We start from the raw sequence: 23,065 nt of genomic DNA, 5'->3' as shown, positions 1-23,065 counted from the left end.
CTCAATGTGCAAAAAATTAAGTATTCAGTTGAAACATAAATATTATTGACTTAAGTCAGACCTGTAAGACTCAACTGATCAGTCAGTGGATACTGAGAATTAAGTATCAACATTGGACTATCCAGGTAAACCAAAAAAAATAGACATGATTGAGGGATCATTAAAACAATACTGCTCCTATCCATTCGTATGTTTTGATGAAGGCAAAGATGCCTTGGATGTTTTCCCCCAGAAGATCGAGGAGAAAACAGAGGCTGACTTAGCCATTTGGAGCCACCGGATATCCCCAACAGTGTCACAAAGCCGACATAGTTCATCCTGCCAGAGAAGGAAATTATGCTGCTTAGTTGCCAAAAACATAAGTCAGTCTTCTAGTTTTGTTAAGTTCCAATCTGTGTCATAACATGCATTGCGTGTTTCAGCGAGGCACCAAACTCCTTTCCTCTGGTTCGCCGATTGTGTGTCAAGTCGACGCACAATCGGCAATTACAGAGATAAGCAACAATAGCTTTGGAGACAGACCTTTTTTACGACTAAATCTCGTCCTGTCTTAGCTGGGAATGTGGAGAATCTCGGCTCTGGCTTCGCTGAACAGAAAAGAACAATGTCATTTGTCCAAAGGAACTTCAGTAGTCTAGGGCCTTATTTAAGTCAGAACAGTCTTTTATTTCACAAAAAATAAAAAATAAAATAAAATAAAAGTTACAGGAAGAGCCAATGAAAGTTCAATGACGGAACATATGTAGACAAAGAAAAACACAGATCCAACCGTGATTAATTAATTGACTTCATTAACAAATTAAATTAGTCAATAAATTCATACATTGATGGTTATTATCTAAAATGGGACATCCAAACGATGGATGGGAAAATGTTTGTTGTTTGTGTGTTGGGATATCATGGATGCTGGTCTTAATGTAGAATGTTGTTTTTTTCTTCATGTTTTAATGTTATAATCTCAATATATGTATTTACTGTGTTTTGGGGATCCAGCTTCAAGTAAGGGCTGACTGACTGATATGCTCTCGCAAATGTTCCCCCAACTTGGGAAAAAAATCCCTTTAGATAAAGAAGAAAATAAATTAAAAAAAAGAAAAAGAAAAAACAGAACATACTCACAAAAGGAAACAAACATTTTCCAGATATTGTGCAATTATTGTGCAAACATTCTCTTAGGATCGTGCTGAGTGATCAAGTGCCCCGTTTCGTTTGTGTGTTTGGGTTGATGCATCTTTCACGTGTATGAAGTCAAAGAGATTTTTAATTTCTGAAATATGAAAACCCCAAGACAAAAAAACAAAAACAAAATAAGTTAGGGACACACTACATTTCCCAGCATGCATCAGGCATGGTGGGGGACGCAGCTGGGGCATAGAGACATTTTCCTCACAGGTTTGCAGCCGTTTATCAATATCTGTAATATCTGTGTCATGAAGTTGTTTAATGGCATTTCCTTTAAAGGACCATACCGGTGTCAAAGTGACTTATAGCCCCTTCACCAGTGACACTATTTTTGAGTTTTGGAAAATAGGTATAGTGAGTTGTCAAAGTGAAAAGCTGTTGCTTTCCGTTTAATACTGCTAAAGTATATAATAGAGACAATACAAAAAAATCTAGAAATGTGAGCTATCATCAGGAAAATGGTCAGTAATGTAAAACGTGTGTGATGAATAGTAAACGGGCTAAAACTCAATTTGAAACCAATATCGTCTATTAAGTTTGCATAAAGAACGCATGCCCAAAAACACAGAGGACGCACCTGTTAGTGAATTGGGCAACTTGGGACTGACTCAAAATATCCCAGAGTCCATCTCAAATACACCGCCCTAGCTCCCAACATGAGAACGGAAGTGCGTACTCTCTAAGTCCCGCGTCTTTACAGTTTTGACGGTCAGCGAGGAGAAAAAAAAAACAAAACAAAAAAAAACAAAAAAAAAAAAACAGATGAGTTTGTTCCGGTCCACTTTTTCCTCACCGTTGCCGTGGCTACCGCGCGGTAACCATCCACAAGCCCAGCGCCACGTTGGCTGCCAGCAGGCCGCTGCCCGCCAGCAGCAGGAAGAAGCCGATGAGCTCGCGGCGCTGGCGGTCCGTCACCATGGTAACCAGCGTGGCCTCCAGCAGCGCGTTGAGCATCCACTGGCCGTCCAGCGCAAAGCACGGCACGGAGTTCACCACGGCCAGTGCCCCGGACAGAGACACCACATACCTGGCGCAGAGCGCTGTGTCAAGGACAACAGAGGCAGGAACGCTGCAGGGTGGTGCACGCATTAACCCGTCCAACCCCGCTATGGGTTTCCCGCTCCCACTCTTCTAGAGATCATTTTCCAGGACCTTTTTGGCATATAGGCTTATTGCCATATTTAGTTTACTGTTTATGGGTTATATTTAATGTTTGGTTTATTGTACATTCATCTTTACTCATAAGTTACGGTATAAGACCATATATTTAAATTTTGGACATGAACCTTTATTTTTCATTTTTATTAATCATTTTCTGTTATTTTTAGGTCATATCTGTTGGTTATCATTAGGTTTAGTGTATATTGACAGATGTTTTATTGGTACAGTTAACTGTTTTTTTTATATTGTATATTTTCCAAATGTTCCCTATATTGCCATTTCCTTTTTTCTTTGTATTGCTTTATTATTATTTTGCCTATTGTATTGATGTTGGGACATTGAAATTTCCCTTTGGGATGAACAAAGTACCTATCCATCCATTTTTATCTCGCTCTTTTCATTGAAGAGAGGGACGGAAAAAGTGTTCCCATTCGTCCGTTGCTCCCCACGGTCCCACGGACGGACGGACCAGGGGCTTTTCCATGACTAGAAAACAAAAAAAAAAATGTCAGGGTCCCAGGACTCTCAGGACCGCTGTGGTACATTTGCTGAATGCCATAGACCTGGAGCATTGGTTTGGGGTCGATAGAACATAATGATTCAGATATAGTTCATGTTCCTCAATTTGTGGTATACTATATAACATGCTTCTATGTGACGAAAAAGTTAAGGTTTCCCTTCCTTAATATCTGACCTATTTGACCGACTATGACTCTTGAGTTTTTTTTATTGGGGATGTCATCAGATAGCCTAACCACAACCATGAGAGGATACTTGCAGAAGGTCTCCAGGAAGACGGGCAGGTCCAGGTGGAGGAAACCAAAGCGGGGAATGAAGTTGGTGAGGCTGACTGTGACGGACAGAAGAAGAAGTATTCTGGTTAAAACACTCTGTGTAGATCGGTCTGAGCAATATGGAAGCAGTTATTATCCCAATATTGACAGGATACGGGGTCCTCTAGCAACCTTATGAAATGCCACAGTGCCCTTGAGCAAGGGCCCCCCGGCCCAGCTAGGGGCTATAAGAAGCAAGACTGTGGTGTTAGCGGGGTAACTTTAGGCTCCACTCGGGGCAAGAAGGTGTCTTCATTTCAATCAGCATCAAGAAGGATGCAGAACCTTTCAATCAAAAAAATATATTCACTACGAGATGCAAACAGACAAAAATATATCTGTCTTTAAGCCTTGACATTGTATCCTCTTTATGGAACAATAATTTTCAAAATCACAACCCAAACACCAATTAGAAGTGAACTCACACACTGAGACCCTAAAGTCGTGCCTTTTTCCCATTGGCTTTCATTGAGTCAGAGGTTTTCTGAAGCACATCTAGTGGCCCTGAGCTGAACTGCAGGTTGAAGCACTTGGGCAGCGGCTTCAACGCCACACCGTAATGACAACCACTTGGTTTAAAGGTGGAAAAGTACTGTCTAAAAGTACTCACTTTGTGAGGATAACACACACACGCATTTTACACTGTCGTACGTACCAGCATACTGGAGGTGGGGAGGGTATCCCACAAATAGCATCTGCGTGTTAGGCGTGTGTGTGACTCGGATGAAGCGGGTCTGGTTCTCCAGGGAGGGCGTGACACACACGCCGGCGGCCTGGGAGTGGACGAGGCAGTCGGCGTCGGTACGACACACCTGCGTCCCAGTCACCATCTTACGCACCGGCATGCAGGCAAACTATCTCCGAGGGAAGGAGAGAATGAAGATGGACACAGACTATAAACTATATTTTACTCAACACTGACATTTGACATATATACTGTTAGGTCCCAGGTACTGTAATGTACATTAGAATAGATGATGATGTCATGTGTGATAAACCATAGTTTAATTAATTGATGTGGGATTTAGATTTTGTGAGCAGATATCAAAATCACATTTTATAGAATACTACTGAGTCACATTAGTATTTCATTCTAAAACTGATCTAAAACCGGGTAAATTTATAGTGGACAGCTTGTGTTGGGTGACAATTATGGTGATTGATATTATTGTTATTAATATTTCTGCTGTATTTTAAATTTGTTTAAGCAGTGGCGTGTGTAACCTCCTTCTCTTTGACCGTCCCGTCCTGGGAGTTGATGTAGGAGAAGCACAGGTCAGTCAGGCTGTTGTTGCTGCAGCAGTCCATGGTGCCGTCCAGCCGTTTGTAAGCTGCAGAATAAAAGGAAATAGGGGAGACGGGTGGGGGGGTGGGGGTCTAATTAGCCGTGCGTGTTCGTCTGCTTTGGGAAACAAGATTGTGGCCTATTGCACCATTCACCAGAAGTTCCATTTTCAGTTCCAGGACAGAAAGTCAGGACATGTATCCTGACATGAGTCTGCTAAACGTGAACAGAATGTAAATATGTACGATATGAACACAACCGAGGCGTCAAAAAGCCGGCACCATGCGGGGTCGCCAACTGTGAAAGGGATGTTGAAAGTTCCACCCACCTCGTCCGTGCGCCCAGCTGGGCTGCAGACTGGTGACGGGCACGCAGTAGCCAGTCTGTGGCGCGTGCGAGAGGTAGGACAGACAGTCGGCCCAGTCCTCCGTCCCTCTCACGGTGCACTCCTCCAGTGCCGTGATGATGCCCCCCACCGAGAGCCCCCTAGGACCTTCAGCTGGCGAGCCCTGCAGGATGGAAACACACGCAGGTTCACGATGCAGGAAGAGGAGTAGTCAATGAAGTATCTGGATTTTATTTGTGACAACCTTCTTATTGCTTGTTTTGAATAACCGTAAAATCACATTTTATTTAGAAGTACCATTTCCAATTGCTGCACTACATCTAGAGCTGGTTGCCAGTAGGAAGTGACGCAACTTCCTGTTTCTAGTCTCTTTAAGTTAGTGAGGAGGCAGCCAAAAGAGTCAATAAAACCCTGAAAAACCTGATAAAATGGAAGTTTTGTATAGACTGTCTGACTATAATGTGAGCTTCCTGATATTTAGGGTAATGTGTTAACATTTGCCCCATCAGACTGCTTTAAATCCTGGCCTGGGTTGAAAAATAGTGAACCTATCCTTTAAAAAGGGACAGCGTAGTTTTTGTAGTGTATATGAACTCACTGAGAACTTTATTGGGAACACGTGTACCCCTACTAATTCATGCAATTATTTCACCAGCCAATCGTGTCGGAGCAGTGCAATGCAAAAAAGCATGCAAATACGGGTCAGAAGCTTAAATTAATGCTCATGTGAACCATCAAAATTGGAGAAAAATGTGATCTCGGTGTTCTCAACCGTGGTATGATTGTTGGTGCCAGGTGGGCTGGTTTGAGTATTTCTGTCACCGCTGATCTCGTGGGATTTTCACACACAACTGTCTCTAGAGTTTGCTCAGGATGGTGTGAAATACAAAAAACATCCAGTGAACGGCAGCTCTGTGGATGGAAACGCCTTGTTGATGAGCGCAGTCGACAGAGAGAGGCTGGACTGGTTCAAATGACAGAAAGGCTACAGGAACTCAGAGAACCACTCTGTACGACTGGTGGAGCAGGAAAACATCTCAGAATGCACAAAACGTCGAACCTGGAGGTGGATGGACTACAACAGCAGAACCACGTCCAATTCCACTTCTGTCAGCCAAGAACAGAAAGCTGAGGCTGCAGTGGGCACAGGCTCACCAAAACTAGACAGAAGACTCGAAAAATGTAGCCTGGTCTGATGAATCTTCATTTCTGCTGAAGCACACATATGGTAGGGTCAGAATTTGGCGATAACAGCATGAATCCATGGAGGCAAATTGACTTGTGCCAACAGTGCAGGCTGGTGGCGGTGGTGTAATGATGTGGGGAATATTTTTCTTGGCACACTTTGAGCCTGTTAATACCAATCAATCATTGCTTGAATCCCACAGCCTATTTGAGTATTGTTGCTGACCATGTGCATCCCTTCATGGCCATGCCCCTCTTCTAACAGCTACTTCCAGCATGATGATGCACCATGTCACAAAGCAAACGTTATCTCAAGCTGGTTTCATGAACATGACCATGAGTTCAATGTTCTTCAGTGGCTTCAGTCACCGGATATGAATCCAACAGAACACCTTCGGGATGTGATAGAACGGGAGGTTTGCAGCAGGAATGTGCAGCTGAGTAACGGCAGGAATTTCGGGATGCAATCATGTCAACATGGAGCAGGATCTCAAAGGAATGTTTTGTGGAATCACGCCAGAAGAACTCCCTTTTTTTCGAGGGAGCCCTGGCCTAGACAGCAGCAATACAGTGTTTCAAACCTACAAGCAAATATTAAAAACACATCAAACAAAGCATACAGTAGCAGCTCACAGAATCATAGGCCTAACAAGACAGACAGGAGGAAACGGATATCGCTAAGGAAGCAATTACAAATTCCAATTCCCTTCCACTACATTTTTGTAGCGGCGATAGTGCCGAGAGTGGTGATAGTGGCGCCGCCCCTTGCGGTCGCCTGCACCGGCGCTCTGGTCGACTTTTGCACATTTTAGTATTTTTTCCATTTTTTGTTATAATGTCTGCCAAAAAAGCATCGGCAGTTATCGCTTACGGCCGTGATGCACTCATTTTTTAACATTTCACTGCATATATGTATGAAAGTATGTATATGTACAGTGGGGCAAAAAAGTATTTAGTCAGCCACCAATTGTGCAAGTTCTCCCACTTAAAAAGATGAGAGCGGCCTGTTATTTTCATCATAGGTTCACCTCAACTATGAGAGACAAAATGAGAAAAAAAATCCAGAAAATCACATTGTCTGATTTTTAAAGAATTTATTTGGAAAATAAGTATTTGGTCAATAACAAAAGTTCATCTCAATACTTTGTTATATACCCTTTGTTTGCAATGACTGTTGCTGGTATTTTGGCCCATTCCTCCATGCAGATCTCCTCTAGAGCAGTGATGTTTTGGGGCTGTCGCTGAGCAACACAGACTTTCAACTCCCTCCAAAGATTTTCTATGGGGTTGAGATCTGGAGACTGCTAGGCCACTCCAGGACCTTGAACTGCTTCTTATGAAGCCACTCCTTTGTTGCCTTGGCGGTGTGTTTGGGATCATTGTCATGCTGAAAGACCCAGCCACGTTTCATCTTCAATGCCCTTGCTGATGGAAGGAGGTTTTTACTCAAAATCTCACGATACATGGCCCCATTCATTCTTTCCTTTACACGGATCAGTCGTCCTGGTCCCTTTGCAGAAAAACAGCCCCAAAGCATGATGTTTCCACCCCAATGCTTTACAGTAGGTATGGTGTTCTTTGGATGCAACTCAGCTTTCTTTCTCCTCCAAACACGACAAGTTGAGTTTTTACCAAAAAGTTCTATTTTGGTTTCATCTGACCATATGACATTCTCCCAATCCTCCTCTGGATCATCCAAATGCTCTCTAGCAAACTTCAGACGGGCTTGGACATGTACTGGCTTAAGCAGGGGGACACGTCTGGCACTGCAGGATTTGAGTCCCTGGCGGCGTAGTGTGTTACTGATGGTAGCCTTCGTTACTTTGGTCCCAGCTCTCTGCAGGTCATTCACTAGGTCCCCCCGTGTGGTTCTGGGATGTTTACTCACCGTTCTTGTGATCATTTTGACCCCACGGGGTGAGATCTTGCGTGGAGCCCCAGATCGAGGGAGATTATCAGTGGTCTTGTATGTCTTCCATTTTCTAATAATTGCTCCCACAGTTGATTTCTTCACAACAAGCTGCTTACCTATTGCAGATTCAGTCTTCCCAGCCTGGTGCAGGTCTACAATTTTGTTTCTGGTGTCCTTTGACAGCTCTTTGGTCTTGGCCATAGTGGAGTTTGGAGTGTGACTGTTTGAGGTTGTGGACAGGTGTCTTTTATACTGATAACGAGTTCAAACAGGTGCCATTAATACAGGTAAGGAGTGGAGGACAGAGGAGCCTCTTAAAGAAAAAGTTACAGGTCTGTGAAAGCCAGAAATCTTGCTTGTTTGTAGGTGACCAAATACTTGTTTTAACGAGGAATTTACCAATGAATTCATTAAAAATCCTACAATGTGATTTCCTGGATTCTTTCCCCCCATTCTGTCTCTCATAGTCCAAGTGTACCTATGATGAAAATAACAGGCCTCTCTCATCTTTTTAAGTGGGAGAACTTGCACAATTGATGGCTGACTAGATACTTTTTTGCCCCACTGTATGTGACAAATAAACCTCTTGAATCTTTAAATGCCCTAATCAGGATCAGCTCATCCTGATCAGCTCAATCTGTCTGCAAGTGGTTGGTGCAAGGACAGAGAACATAAAGGCCTGTTTGCCAAATTCCATGCGAACCTTAGTAAAACAATAGTTACTCGTTTTAAGTGAGATATACCCACAAAGGTAAGAGGGGAGCAGACCAAGGATGGATTTAGAAATAAATATGTACCAGTGAGTGAGTCTGCGCAAGGCCAATGAAGGCCACTGAACTCTGGCATATAGGGTGGAATGGTGAGTGAGAGCTTTGCAGCCTGTGGCAAACGTCAAAAGCGCTGTGGTATACAGTATCCAGCCAATGCAAGCATTGGGCAGAGGCGTGTATTAGGATTGGGCAGATTTATGATTACGTCGCCCATCGGCGATCCACACAATGGATCGTGATTGACATTGATGCTCGGAAAAATCTGAGCATGTGTAAGTGCAGTTTACCCTGTTCTGAAACTGCAGTGGAAGAAAGAGGAAAAGGGAGGGAGGGAGAGAGACAGATATATGGAGGTGGGGGGGCAGAGGCTTTCGCCCTCTCCGCTCAGAGCTGTCGAGTAACCACTGGTGATTGGATCTCACTTCCTGTGAAGAGACTTTGAGGGGCAGGTGTTAAAAAAGAAAAAGGCACAGCTCACCGTATGGAGTAGCTGTGATGCCGGTGCTTCAGATGCTTCTACTGTGGTGCTGGGTCGTTCACAAACGATCCGAGTCTTTTGAACGGCTCAAAATACTTTTTTTCCCCCCCAAGTTTTACAGTTTTATGTCCTTGTTTGTATAAGTTGCTGTCTCTTTGTGTGTATGTGATGCACCAGAAAAATCAGCAATTCTCTTGGCAGCGGGAAAGGTGACAATCGCCTATTTTTAGCGGGCTGTTTCAAAAACCTGGATCAACACGCTAGTTTTGGTGTGAAAGCGGTATAACTGAGAGAATTGGAGTGGAGTTTTTTTTGTTTGTTTGTCCAGACAACAGTGTGCGCCGGCTTCCATGCCTGTGTTTTTATTTTAGATCTACATATTTTTATTTGTTTCCTACATGTACTGTATGAAACAAAATCTTTAAAACACAGCGTTGAGTTAAGAGCCTGTCCTGTGTCATACGTCCCTGCTGTCCTTTCGGTTGCTTTGGGACTTAATTTGGCAAAAAGGAGATGTTTTTATATACTATATACAAAAATAGTTTACTTGTAAATAATAAATCCTGCACTTCTGTAACGGGTAGACCCCATTTGTCAAATTACGTTCTATGCGCGTACGTGCACTCCACCCCCACCCCAGCCTACAATCGTCTATTAGCGATTGCTGCAAAAGTGGACCCAAAATAGAACCTTGGGGGACACCTGGCGCACCATCTAGTACACTGGAGGAAGTGCCATCAAATTCTACACATTGTGTCCTTACAGAGAGGTAATTTTCAAACCAGCCAACAGCCTGCTGAGACAACCCAATGTCAGCAGCCTTTCCTCCAGGATAAGGTGGTCAACCGTATCGAAGCCCTTTGAATGATCGATATAAAGAGTGGAACAGGTTTTTTTGTGAACCAGCGACCCTAATTATATCATTTACAACCTTTAGGGATGCCGTGCTGGTACTATGTTGTTTCCTGAAGCCAGCAGAGGCTTGATAAGGGTTTAACAATAAAATCAACTGCAAGTCTTAAAAAGTATGGTTCCAGATTATCTGGACCTGCAGATTTTTTGGTGTCCAGCGAAAGAAGAGCTCTGTGAACTTCATCAACAGAGAAGGGAGCAAAATAGAAGGGCCGACCAGAAAATATACAATGAACAATCATGTCTGAGCAATGTAAGGTTTTTAAAGGCAGGGACTGGTTAAACAGGGGAGCAGAGGCAGTGAAGTGCTCATTGAAACATTCCAGGATAGAAGAGCTTTCAGAAATGGGTGTGGTGTCCTTCACAATGCAAGGAGGCGGTTCATTGCAAATATCTGCGTCTGAAATTGATTTGACAGACTTCCAGAATTCCCTGGGATTATTCAGATTGTCGGTTGCTGCAGACAGATAAAATTCAGACTTTCTTTCTCAGTTAACGTTTAAATAGTTGGTGCTGGTCATTTTCCTTATATTTTATATAAGAGCATTTTTTTTATTATTATTATTACTATTTATTTTTCTCTTTTTGGGCTGGGGTGTTGGAGTTCGCTCCATTCAGATGTATTTTTTCCTGGAAAAATTGTAATCTCTAAAAAAAAAAGAAATTTGCTAATAAAAAAAACAAACAAAAAAAAAAAAAAAAACACACACTGACCTCTACCACCTCGGTGATGAGCGCTCCGGCCCCGGTGCTATACACAGGAAATAGGAATAGAGGCAACAGGAAGAGGAAAGCTAACGCCACCAGGCAGAGGACAAAGTTGTGCCAAACTCCTGGAGAGGGAGAAGACGAGTGGGCGAGGGAAGAAGCAATTAGACGTTTTGTCATTGAAAGCCTTCAGTAATTGATGATAAACATGTTATGTGATGGATGGCCCCCCGACTAGGAAGGAGCTGCAATGCGGTGAGCAGAGGGAGCCAAACACAGCAAGCCGTTATGTCACATCTCCCCTGGTGAGAATATGATCCATTTTTCCCTCTCTCTCCCTCTGTGGTTTCCTCCCAGTCATACGTGCTGATTATATATACCGCTTTAATGAGTGGCTATGACAAACCGCATTTCCACATCCCATGTTATTTTTCTTTTAAATTAAGAGTAGGAAATGTCTGGGGAGACACTCCCTAAAAAAACAAAAGTGCTGAAGCTTGTGGGTGTTTCTACGACTGCTGTGCCTGTTGCCCTCTAGTGGCCGCTCATGTGAACAGCTGAGATACAGCTGCCACAAGCTGATACATGATAGTATGTAGCTGCTTACACACATGCGCTGTAAACCTGACATTATCTGGACATTACCAAATCTGAATCCGAATCCAAATCATTTGACCTGGACATTATCCGAACTTCACCCAGCCAGCACCCTAGTACAAAGTCCGGGTAATGTCCGATTGAGGTGTATGTGTGAACAGAGCAGGTAATCGTCCGGATCATTCACAGCGAGCGAGCGGGCGTGTTGCATGTTAACACCTCTATCATGCGCCAGTTATTTACCTTTGTGTGCATCTTCATGCATGAAGCGTAGCTGATGCGTACTCCTTTCTGCTTTCTTTATCATTCATTTCCACTCTTTTGTTTATATTGCAGATATGTCCCAAAACATAGTCTGGCGTGCATGTGTGAATGCAGCTTGTGTTTTGTCATCTCTTGGGTGACTTATAGGCTTTAGAGGCTCCTGAGGTGGAAGATTATTTTCTTTACAGAGAGCCGATTCCTTTAGGCTTGTTTTGTTTATGTGTGAGCGCTTTAAAAAAAAAAAAGAATACAAATGCAAAGTACAAATGGGTATACAAGCACAGTTCCACGAGCATCAACACATCCCTAAAAACACATACACATCACCATCACTGCAACAAACTGTAATTCGCTCCAGTCAATTTGTTTACCGGCACAGAAGATGCGTAGCTGTTGTGTTGGGGAAATTATGTTGAGGTGGGAGGTGAAGAGGTCCACAAATGCTCCTGGATAAACTACGAATATAAACATCCCAAAGCCATTGACTCGCACCTGCTCCCTGTGCAGAATGGAAACGCACACACACCAACACACAAACATTACACAATTTCAAATCCAGTACAAGCACAAAATACCGCCACTGTTAGAGCCGAGTGTTGAAGCCAATGTGGAAATGTTTATACTGCAGTTCAGCTAATAGCCACTAGATGTTGATCAAAAAAAAAAAAACAGAAAAACGCAGACTGAATGGAAGCTAGCTAGAAGCTGAAGGAAGAATTAAAGTCCCTTAGGTATATGGTGTGTACCACCGCCTCCACAAACATGACAGTCAGTACGGCCACAAAATAATTTCAGAATATCTTCAAGTGGCATGAGATTGTGATACGATTAGGATTTTGTAGAGTTTCGACTCTTCCTTTGAATTCTAAATTGATGATAAAGAGAAGAGCCTTTGACAAACAATTCCGAATGAAAGCTCTAAAATAATTGAGGTTTTTTTTTTTTTTCCAGTGTGTGTGTGTGTGTGTGTGTGTGTGTGTGTGTGTGTGTGTGTGTGTATTACCTGAGTGCAGCCACAGCGTGGCCCAGTTCATGTATTACTCCACTGAGCAGCAGGGCAGTGAAGAAGTAGCCCAACTGACTGGTTGGCAGGTTGACACCAGGGACCTGCTCAAAAAATAACATGAAATCGGAACTCAATAAAGAAAAATAATGGGTTTGAGTACTGGGCCATTTTTACGAGGATATGAGCAAAGTGGTTAGACACCCAATAACGGCATCCACACCTTCAGCCTGCCTTATATCTTCATCATAGTACAGTTTCATCAGTGTACAGGAGAAGTTATTTATGGTATTTGGCAAACAATCAAAGCATCTGATTTTTTCCTGTTAATTCTGCAAATAAGCATGCACACTGGCTCTGACCTGCTATAAGAATACCTTTGGCTTAATGTCAAATATGAAACCATAAATAAATACAAACAAAATATTCATCCAATTAAGTTCCGGTTATCCGGTCGGAGTGCACGTACCACAACCTGCAGGGCCTGCTGCCCGGCCATCCGCGGGTTGTCTGTGGTCATCTGAGCCAGTGTCTGCCGCAGGGTCTGGATCAGCAGCAGAACCGAGCCCAGCATGGACACCACGCCGAACACCAGACCGCTGCTGAACCTGCAGGGAAACGTGTTTTCCACCAGAGGAAAATTCCACATCAAAAGTGAATTAAGGCAGTGATCTTCAAAGTGGGGGGCCAGGGCCTCCCGGTGGGCCACAAGAGGGCTCCATGGGGGGCCACAACAGCAGCAGCAGCAGCAGCAGCAGCAGCATGGGTGGTTTAGTTAGAAACAAACAAAAAAATGTAATTCATTGAAACTCATTTTAAAATAATCATACTTATTACATTCAGGTCAATGGAGCAAAATAGTTTCTCAAATACAAGGCTGTTCATGCAATATTTCAGTCGGTTTCTCTCTAAAAATGTATCTGTTACGACAGGATTTGAAGATTTTACCTTCGGTCTCCACTACTACAGTGGAAACAGCTTATAATGATCAAGGTTACATTCCTATACAAATTGTTTTAAAATATTTTGTTTATAGCAATGAAGTAGTCAGCTTACAGTGTTCTCTTTGGGTCAAAAAGTTGGTTATAATAATCATCCGCTTATAGTGATCAATTTGAACCGGATCACTGGAAGAGGTTTCCACTGTACTGTAAAATAATTTCTTACATCTCTGTCACACCACACACTGATATTCCATTTTGTTAAGAAAAAAACAGACTTAACTGTTCATACAGTGAAATTATCAGTTAATAAGTTAAATGCTCCAGATCTGAATCACAACTGATGTTGCCTCAAATCATTTGCACTTAGCTTAATGGTTCATTTGGTGCACCATGACTTAACAGCGTGTGTGTGTGTGTGTGTGTGTGTGTGTGTGTGTGTGTGTGTGTGTGTGTGTGTGTGTGTGACCACACTGACCATGAATGGAACATTTACAATGAAATGTCAACCACATACAGTTGTTTATACTGTATGTTGTGTAATGTTGATGAGCGAATTGAACCGTCGGCTATGACAAAAATGCTCTTATATCGATACTAATATTTATAATAAATACTTAAATCAATACTACTACTACTAATAATAATAAATAGTTAAAGACAGTGTACAGACAATGTACAAATCAAGTCTCCTCATTCAAATACCTGGGTGTTATGATGGATACCACCCTATCTTTGACTCCTCATATAGAATTTGTAAGACCATACAGCAGCACATTTACTTTCTTTGTAGACTAAGATCTTTTGCAGCCAGCAGTCAGATTATTTCTCTTTTTTTTTTTTTTTTTCTCAGTCATCAGAGTAAATCAAATCCAAATTTGTGCCAAGGTTGTTGGCCAACCTGTGGCCCACTCCTTTCAAGTAAGTCACAACCAGAGCAGTGCTGAGGCTTTACAACAGTACCTCTTCTAAACCTGTTTTAATTGGGGAATAATAACTTCTGCTCTCTAATAGGCAATTCAACAGTTACAATATTTAAACACAACAGGATGATATAAAGTGATATGAATAATTGTCATGACTGTTTGATGTGTTATGTACGTCTATATAGGATCATCCAAAGAGAAAGAAAGAGAGAGAGAGATAGAGAGAGAGAGAGAAAGGATTATGTGTCTGTGTGTGTGCGCACGCCTCCTCCACCATGAGCATAAAGTTGTCCCTGCAACTACTCAGCTGGCAGATTAAAAAAATTTAATTAGTGTGCGGAGCAGCGCACAAAGGGGATTCACAAAGAAGATGTATGTGGATGTACACGCACATTGTTATAAAAATAATTTAATTCTGCTGAAAAAAAATGCTTTTTTTTTTTTTTTTCAAATGTTAATTTTCGGATTTGAACTTCATTTTTTTTTTTTTTTTTACAACTTGAATATCTAACCATTGTTTGACTGACCTTGTGTGTGTGTGTGTGTGTGTATGAGAGAGATGGACAGCTGAGGCTCTCTCCTGGGTTGTTAATGGCAACAATGCACTGACCACATACCTTGTTTACATTTGTTAATTTATTATTTGGTGTCTATGTTTGAAAAGCCCTATATAACTTGATTAGTTTTTTCAGTTTTTTCTCTGCACATTGTTATTTCTGTAAATTGTCTATTGATTACCAAAGCATTTATCAGTAATACAGTTTGATTGAAAAAATATGAATCTGCTGCGTTGCATGTCAATTTCAGTGGTTTTTCTAAAATCTTCGGTAGGGAGGACCAGTGCTACTCGTGCAAAAAAGTTAGTCTGGAGTTCTGGGATGTAAATTAATTTCAGTGCGAACTGACAATAGAGTTGTTTTGTATCATATATGTTGCAACCAAGAACAGAGATGCAGGATGAAACCACAGCGTCAAATCAGACAAAAATCTCCGAACTAGAGTGTGTGATTGGGGGGGGGAAGGTTATTTTACCAGAGGTAGAGGGCGTGAGGGTTGATGCGTGCACAGTACGCAAACAGCCGGTTAAACATGGACGTCTGCCATCTCAGGTGGAAAGGCGACAGCATCAGCCCGTGGCTCACCAGCCACGACTCGTAACTGTTGCGGTACTTCATGGACGACTGCAGGGACGAGAGACAGACTATTATAGATAGATATTTAAACACCTCAGATCGATCACTGGGTGAAACACGCACTGATCCCTTTCGCTTCACTGGCTTTTATACTCCCATACAAACATTATGTCATCCTCAACAACATGATGACGGTGGGTGGGTGGCATGGATATAGATCACATAGCAAATATACAGGTGTAGGTGTAGATGGGATATCTATGCTTCACAAATGTGAAAAAAGAAGATTATTTTGTGGCATGGGAAAGAAATCATACAGTTCTGGGTGAAGACCAGTTGACAGCAAACACAATTTACATATGTTAAAATCTATTTTGGTTCTACTCAGTGGAGCAGTGCATTACGTTTTAGAAATCAGTTAGTTAGTCAAGCAGAACATTTTTTCGGAGCTATTGTGTTCAGTCTAGAAACATATTGTGCATTATTGCCAGGTATGTTGCATTGACATTTCACTGCATATATGTATCAAAGTATGTATATGTATGTGACTAATAAACCTCTTGAATCGTGAATCTATTTTACCATTAGGATTTGGGATGGTATATTTCATTTATGGACATTCCTTTTTAATTGTTCTGGCATTTTTACTTTTTTTTTCCTGTTATTTTAGGTTGTATCTCTTGTTGAGCATCAGGTTTAGTGTCTATTGGCAGGTTATTTGTAAGAAGATACACACATACAGTATATACATAGATATACATATATCTCTCTATCCACACACACACACACACACACACACACACACACACACACACACACACACACACACACACACACACACACACACACACACACACACACACACACACACACACACACACACACACCTTTATTAGGTACAGCTGTTCAATTGCTTTTTAAACACAAATAACTAATGAGCCAATCACATGGCAGCAACTCGTTGCATTTAGACATGATGAGAATGACTTGCTGAAGTTCAAACCCAGCATCAGAATCAGGAAGAAAGGGGATTTAAGTGACTTTGAATGTGGCATGGTTGTTGTTGCCAGACGGTCTGGTCTGAGTGTTTCAGAAACTGCTGACCTACTGGGATTTTCACGCACAACCATCTCTAGGGTTGACAGAGAATGGTCCAAAAATGAGAAAATATCCAGTTAGCGACAGATGTGTGGACAAAAATGCCTTGTTGATGTCAGAGGTCAGAGGAGAATGGGCAGACTGGCTTGAGACGATAGAAAGGCAACAGTAACTCAAATAACCACTCGTTACAACCAAGGTATGCAGAATACCATCTCTGAACGCACAACACGTGAAACCTTGAAGCAGCAGAAGACCACACCGGGTGCCACTCCTGTCAGCTAAGAACAGGAAACTGAGGCTATAATTGGCACAGGCTCACCAAAAATGGACAATAGAAGATTGGAAAAACATTGCCTGGTTTGATGTGTCTCGATTTCAGCTGTGACATTCAGATGGTAGGGTCAGAATTTGGCGTAAACAACATGAAAGCAGGATCCATCCTCCCTTGTATCAATGGTTCAGGCTGGTGGTGGTGGTGTAATGGTGTGGGGGATATTTTCTTGGCACACTTTGGGACCCTTAGTACCAATTGAGCATCGTTTAAATGCCACAGCATACCTGAGTATTGTTGCTGACCATGTCCATCCCTTTATGACCACAGTGTACCCATCATCTGATGGCTACTTCCAGCAGGATAATGTACCATGTCACAAAGCTCAAATCATCTCAAACTGGTTTCTTGAACATGACAATGAGTTCACTGTACTCCAATGGCCTCCACAGTCACCAGATCTCAATCCAGTAGGGCACCTTTGGGATGTGGTGGAATGGGAGATTCGCATCATGGATGTGCAGCCGACAAATCTGCCGCAACTGCGTGATGCTATCATGTCAATATGGACCAAAATCTCTGAGGAATGTTTCCAACACCTTGTTGAATCTATGCCATGAAGAATTAAGGCAGTTCTGAAGGCAAAAGGGGGTCCAACCCTGTACTAACAAGGTGTACCTAATAAAAGGGCCGGTGAGTATGTGTGTGTATATATACAGTGGGGCAAAAAAGTATTTAGTCAGCCACCAATTGTGCAAGTTCTCCCACTTAAAAAGATGAGAGAGTTCTGTAATTTTCATCATAGCTACACTTCGACTATGAGAGACAGAATGGGGGGAAAGAATCCAGGAAATCACATTGTAGGATTTTTAATGAATTAATTGGTAAATTCCTCGGTAAAACAAGTATTTGGTCACCTACAAACAAGCAAGATTTCTGGCTTTCACAGACCTGTAACTTTTTCTTTAAGAGGCTCCTCTGTCCTCCACTCCTTACCTGTATTAATGACACCTGTTTGAACTCGTTATCAGTATAAAAGACACCTGTCCACAACCTCAAACAGTCACACTCCAAACTCCACTATGGCCAAGACCAAAGAGCTGTCAAAGGACACCAGAAACAAAATTGTAGACCTGCACCAGGCTGGGAAGACTGAATCTGCAATAGGTAAGCAGCTTGTTGTGAAGAAATCAACTGTGGGAGCAATTATTAGAAAATGGAAGACATACAAAACCACTGATAATCTCCCTCGATCTGGGGCTCCACGCAATATCTCACCCCGTGGGGTCAAAATGATCACAAGAACGGTGAGCAAACATCCCAGAACCACACGGGGGGACCTAGTGAATGACCTGCAGAGAGCTGGGACCAAAGTAACAAAGGCTACCATCAGTAACACACTACGCCGCCAGGGACTCAAATCCTGCAGTGCCAGACGTGTCCCCCTGCTTAAGCCAGTACATGTCCAGGCCCGTCTGAAGTTTGCTAGAGAGCATTTGGATGATCCAGAAGAGGATTGGGAGAATGTCATATGGTCAGATGAAACCAAAATATAACTTTTTGGTAAAAACTCAACTTGTCGTGTTTGGAGGAGAAAGAAAGCTGAGTTGCATCCAAAGAACACCATATCTACTGTAAAGCATGGGGGTGGAAACATCATGCTTTGGGGCTGTTTTTCTGCAAAGGGACCAGGACGACTGATCCGTGTAAAGGAAAGAATGAATGGGGCCATGTATCGTGAGATTTTGAGAAAAAACCTCCTTCCATCAGCAAGGGCATTGAAGATGAAACGTGGCTGGGTCTTTCAGCATGACAATGATCCCAAACACACCGCCCGGGCAACGAAGGAGTGGCTTCGTAAGGAGCAGTTCAAGGTCCTGGAGTGGCCTAGCAGTTTCCAGATCTCAACCCCATAGAAAATCTTTGGAGGGAGTTGAAAGTCTGTGTTGCTCAGCGACAGCCCCAAAACATCACTGCTCTAGAGGAGATCTGCACGGAGGAATGGGCCAAAATACCAGCAACAGTGTGTGAAAACCTTGTGAAGACTTACAGAAAACGTTTGACCTCTGTCATTGCAAACAAAGGGTTTATAACAAAGTATTGAGATGAACTTTTGTTATTGACCAAATACTTATTTTCCACCATCATTTGCAAATAAATTCTTTAAAAATCAGACAATGTTATTTTCTGGATTTTTTTTCATTATAGGTATACCTCATAGTTGAGGTATACCTATGATGAAAATAACAGGCCGCTCTCATCTTTTTAAGTGGGAGAACTTGCACAATTGGTGGCTGACTAAATACTTTTTTGCCCCACTGTATATATAGCGCACACACACACACACACACACACACACACACACACACACACACACACACACACACACACACACACACACACACACACACACACAGTACAAGATATTTATCAGGAAAAATTAGCAAGCGTAAGGATCTGAGCTACTTTGACAAGGGCCAAATTGTGATGGCTAGACGACTGGGTCAGAGCATCTCCAAAACACCAGGTCTTGTGGGGTGTTCCCAGTATGCAGTGGTTAGTACCTACCAAAAGTGGTCCAAGGAAGGACAACTGGTGAACTGGCGACAGGGTTGTGGACGCCCAAGGGTTATTGATACACGTGGGGAATGAAGTCTAGCCCGTCTGGTCCGACCCCACAGAAGAGCTACTGTAGCACAAATTGGTGAAAAAGTTAATGCTCTGTGATAGAAAGGTGTCAGAACACACAGTGCATAGCAGCTTGCTGCGTATGGGAGCGGTCAGAGTGTCCATGCTGACCCCCTGTCCACCGCTGAAAGCACCTACAATGAACACGTGAGAATCAGAACTGGACCATGGAGCAATGGAAGAAGGTGGCCTGGTCTGATGAATCAAGTTTTCTTCTCCATCATGTGGATGGGCGGGGTTAGGGTCCGATGGAGCATCTGTGGGATGTGCTGAAACAACAAGCCTGATCAATGGGGACTCCACCTCGCAACTTCCAGGACTTGAAAGGATCTGCTGCTAATGTCTTGGTACCAGATACCACAGCACACCTTCAGAGGTCTTGGGGAGTCCATGCCTTCACGGGTCAGAGCTGTTTTGGGTACATGAGGGGGAGCTACACAATATTAGTGGTTATTAGTGGGGGTTTTAATGTTGTTGCTGATCGGTGTATATTATAGTTCACTGCTTATTGTATATTTTCCTAATTTTCCATAACTGCCTTTTTCAATTTTTTTTTCTTTTTTTACTGTATTGCCCGATTATTATTTAGTGTTACTGTTTTAATTGGAGCTGTTGGGACATTGCAATTTTCCCTCGGGGGTGAATAAAATACCTTTCTACTGATCTATATGCCAATATAAACCCAACGATAAAAAGGTAAGGGCAGTGATTCACAACCTTTGATAAGCATTTGGTCTCTGGGAGCCCAATCTAAAAAAATGTTTTTTTTATTATTATAATGAGTTACGATTTAGTCTATAACGAAATCCTATCATCACTACTAGTCGAGAGTTAGGGAGATAACAGTGAAACTAGGATCAAAACAGTCATATTTGCAATTCTCAAACATTGCAAACGTCTTGTCAGGCAAATAATGTGAATGGTCACAACAATGGCTCAGCATATTATACAATTAAAGATACTAATTGCATGTTCAATGCATCAATTTTGCAATGTGCTTGTTTGTTCGGGTGTATTTGACACACAAAGAGAACATTATTCTCATCATTATTATTATTATTATTATTATTATTTACCTTGAGCAGGGAGTCAGTGAGGTAGACCGCACACCAGCCTCCCATCACACACACTACCAGGGGAACCGGGATCATCCTGGCACTAAAAGGCTCCAACCTGCGTTAAAAACGACAGAGTAAACGCTCCGCTGTGCCCCATGTCGACCGCCCTTACAGACGCGCGGTTCAACGCTGTGTCATGTTATTCATCGTGTAAGACGCCGGACGGGAAAGGACGTCACTACCCGCGCAGCCGGAAGAAAGTGACAACAACTTGGAACGGGCCGTGACGTCATCACCGTGCGACCAGCTACTGCTTCTTCGCGGGATCTAAAACGGCGGGTAACGCATCGACGTCATACGTCTTATGGCCACCTCATGTTTGGGAATGCGCATCACACATTCTAACTTTCCTACACATACTATACATTATGAGAATATTTATGCATATATGAATTGTTTTAATATGACTTGCTGATCAAGTAAAATTAGGTAATACAATTTTTAGATTCACCAACTTTATTGTTAATTGTTGTTATATGTTGTATATATATGTAATTGTTATATTCATATAGAAAGGTCTTTCTTTTTATTTTGACATCACTGTTTTCTTCAAATATCCCGCTATGTCTGTGTCAACGGCGATCATCAGGATTATTTCTACGATTGTTTATTGTTTATAATAGGTTATCGTCTCGCTCGGGTCCCATTACCAAAACGACGATTACCCGAAGGCGTGCGTTGACATAAAGAAAATGAATATAAAAAACTGATGCGAGAAAATGAATGCGAGAAAAGAATAACAAACAAAACAATAATTTTATAAACAGAAACACGGTGAAACAATTAATCAACACTCAACCAGGAAGGACAGACAAAGGAAAAATCAAGATTTCAGTTACTTCCAAAGTTAAGTCACAAATGGACTCTATCTTATTATCCTCGTGATATAATTGTATTATCATACGTTCATTATTGCTGCATTATCTCCATCTATAAGCAAACTGAACAGAATGCCTCGTGTGAGATACACCTCCTGGTTGCTTGGGTTATTGCCATGCATAATAAATAGGACGGAACAGATAAGTACTTCAAATGGAGTTAGGAAGTCAATCAGTCATTTGATACAGCACCGACACAATGGCCCTTCACCCATTCATACGGCCACGGCGGAGGAGGCCACGCAAGGCGGGAGCGGGTTGGGGGTTGGGGGTTGGGTGCCTTGCTCAAGGACACGTCGGCGAGTGGACAATTTGTCGCTGGCTGCTCTTGCTCGCTTTGGCTACTTTATTTTTATTTATTTATGGCAGCAGTAAAAATTTAAATGAGTGCATGGCAGCGTGTGCGAAAGGCGCCTCATGCAATAAGCATCAATGACCCGATGCAGATGCTGCAGGGAAAGCATGTTTTCCGTCGGACTCAGAGAGGTTGAAGGTCAACATTGTGTGTTAACCGCCACATACTTTGGTATTTAAATGGTTCTTTGGTATTTAAATGCTTCATTGGTATTTAAATGGTTCTTTGGTATTTAAATGCTTCTTTTGCACTTTTGGTTAGACGTCAACTGCATTTCATTGGTTCTTTACCTGTACTCTGCTAGTGACAATAAAGTTGAATCTAATCTAAAAAAAAATAGGTCGGTGTAATGCCAAGGGTGACCGCATTTTGACCACATTCTTGGGTGGATGCTTTTTTTGTTGTTGTTTCATTCAATTAGGTGACGGAGTAAAATAAAACACATCTCAAATAAAAACACAATGTTTTTATTTGCTTTATTTGGAGGAAAGGGGCACGGGGATGTGCGCAGAGTCGCCTACAGGAACCACCGCCGACACTGCATGCACACGCACACACACAAACACACAGGCACACACACACATGCTCACACACGTGCACAAACACGTGCACACACACGTGCACACACACACGCGCGCGCACACACACACAAAACTTTCTTGGCTCATCAGAAAGCTATGATATTCAATATCCTTGTGTGCAGTAGTGGAAGAAGTAGTGGAAAGTCGCACTTGAGTAAAAGTAGAGATATCTTACTAAAAAACTAATACGGTAAAAGTGAAAGTCTTGATCTTATTACTTGAATAAAAGTCTTTAAAGGTATTTAACTATCAAAAGTAAAATATAATGCAAGACCTTTTATTGTTGCTCTGATTTTATTCTGGTTGCAAATATTTTGGTATTTTTGGGTAAGCATGAGAGGCTCTTCCTTCGGGAAGACGCATCCTTTCACTCCAACATTATAAAACATTTGGTGTAGACATAGTCCCGGGTGTTGCCTCCGTCAGTCACAGCAGGT

At 42.3% G+C, this 23,065-nt stretch overlaps 1 protein-coding gene across 1 annotated transcript; it reads right to left on the bottom strand.

Annotated features, from left to right (window-relative positions):
• Window positions 1–665: 665 nt before the first annotated feature.
• Window positions 666–20,937, bottom strand: mbtps2 (membrane-bound transcription factor peptidase, site 2). Its single transcript, XM_080020620.1, has 11 exons — window positions 20,773–20,937; window positions 15,536–15,684; window positions 13,106–13,244; window positions 12,637–12,740; window positions 12,005–12,132; window positions 10,779–10,897; window positions 4,790–4,970; window positions 4,401–4,507; window positions 3,832–4,030; window positions 3,118–3,193; window positions 666–2,209 (listed from the first exon to the last, which is right to left on the bottom strand). The coding sequence occupies exons 1-11, from the start codon at window positions 20,845–20,847 to the stop codon at window positions 1,987–1,989; spliced, it is 1,500 nt and encodes a 499-aa protein (XP_079876746.1). The 5' UTR covers window positions 20,848–20,937; the 3' UTR covers window positions 666–1,986.
• Window positions 20,938–23,065: the final 2,128 nt, after the last annotated feature.

Source organism: Zeus faber (genome assembly GCF_960531495.2).
Source record: "Zeus faber genome assembly, chromosome: 19".
NCBI classification, from domain to species: domain Eukaryota; kingdom Metazoa; phylum Chordata; class Actinopteri; order Zeiformes; family Zeidae; genus Zeus; species Zeus faber.
This window is presented reverse-complemented; position numbering and strand designations above follow the sequence as displayed.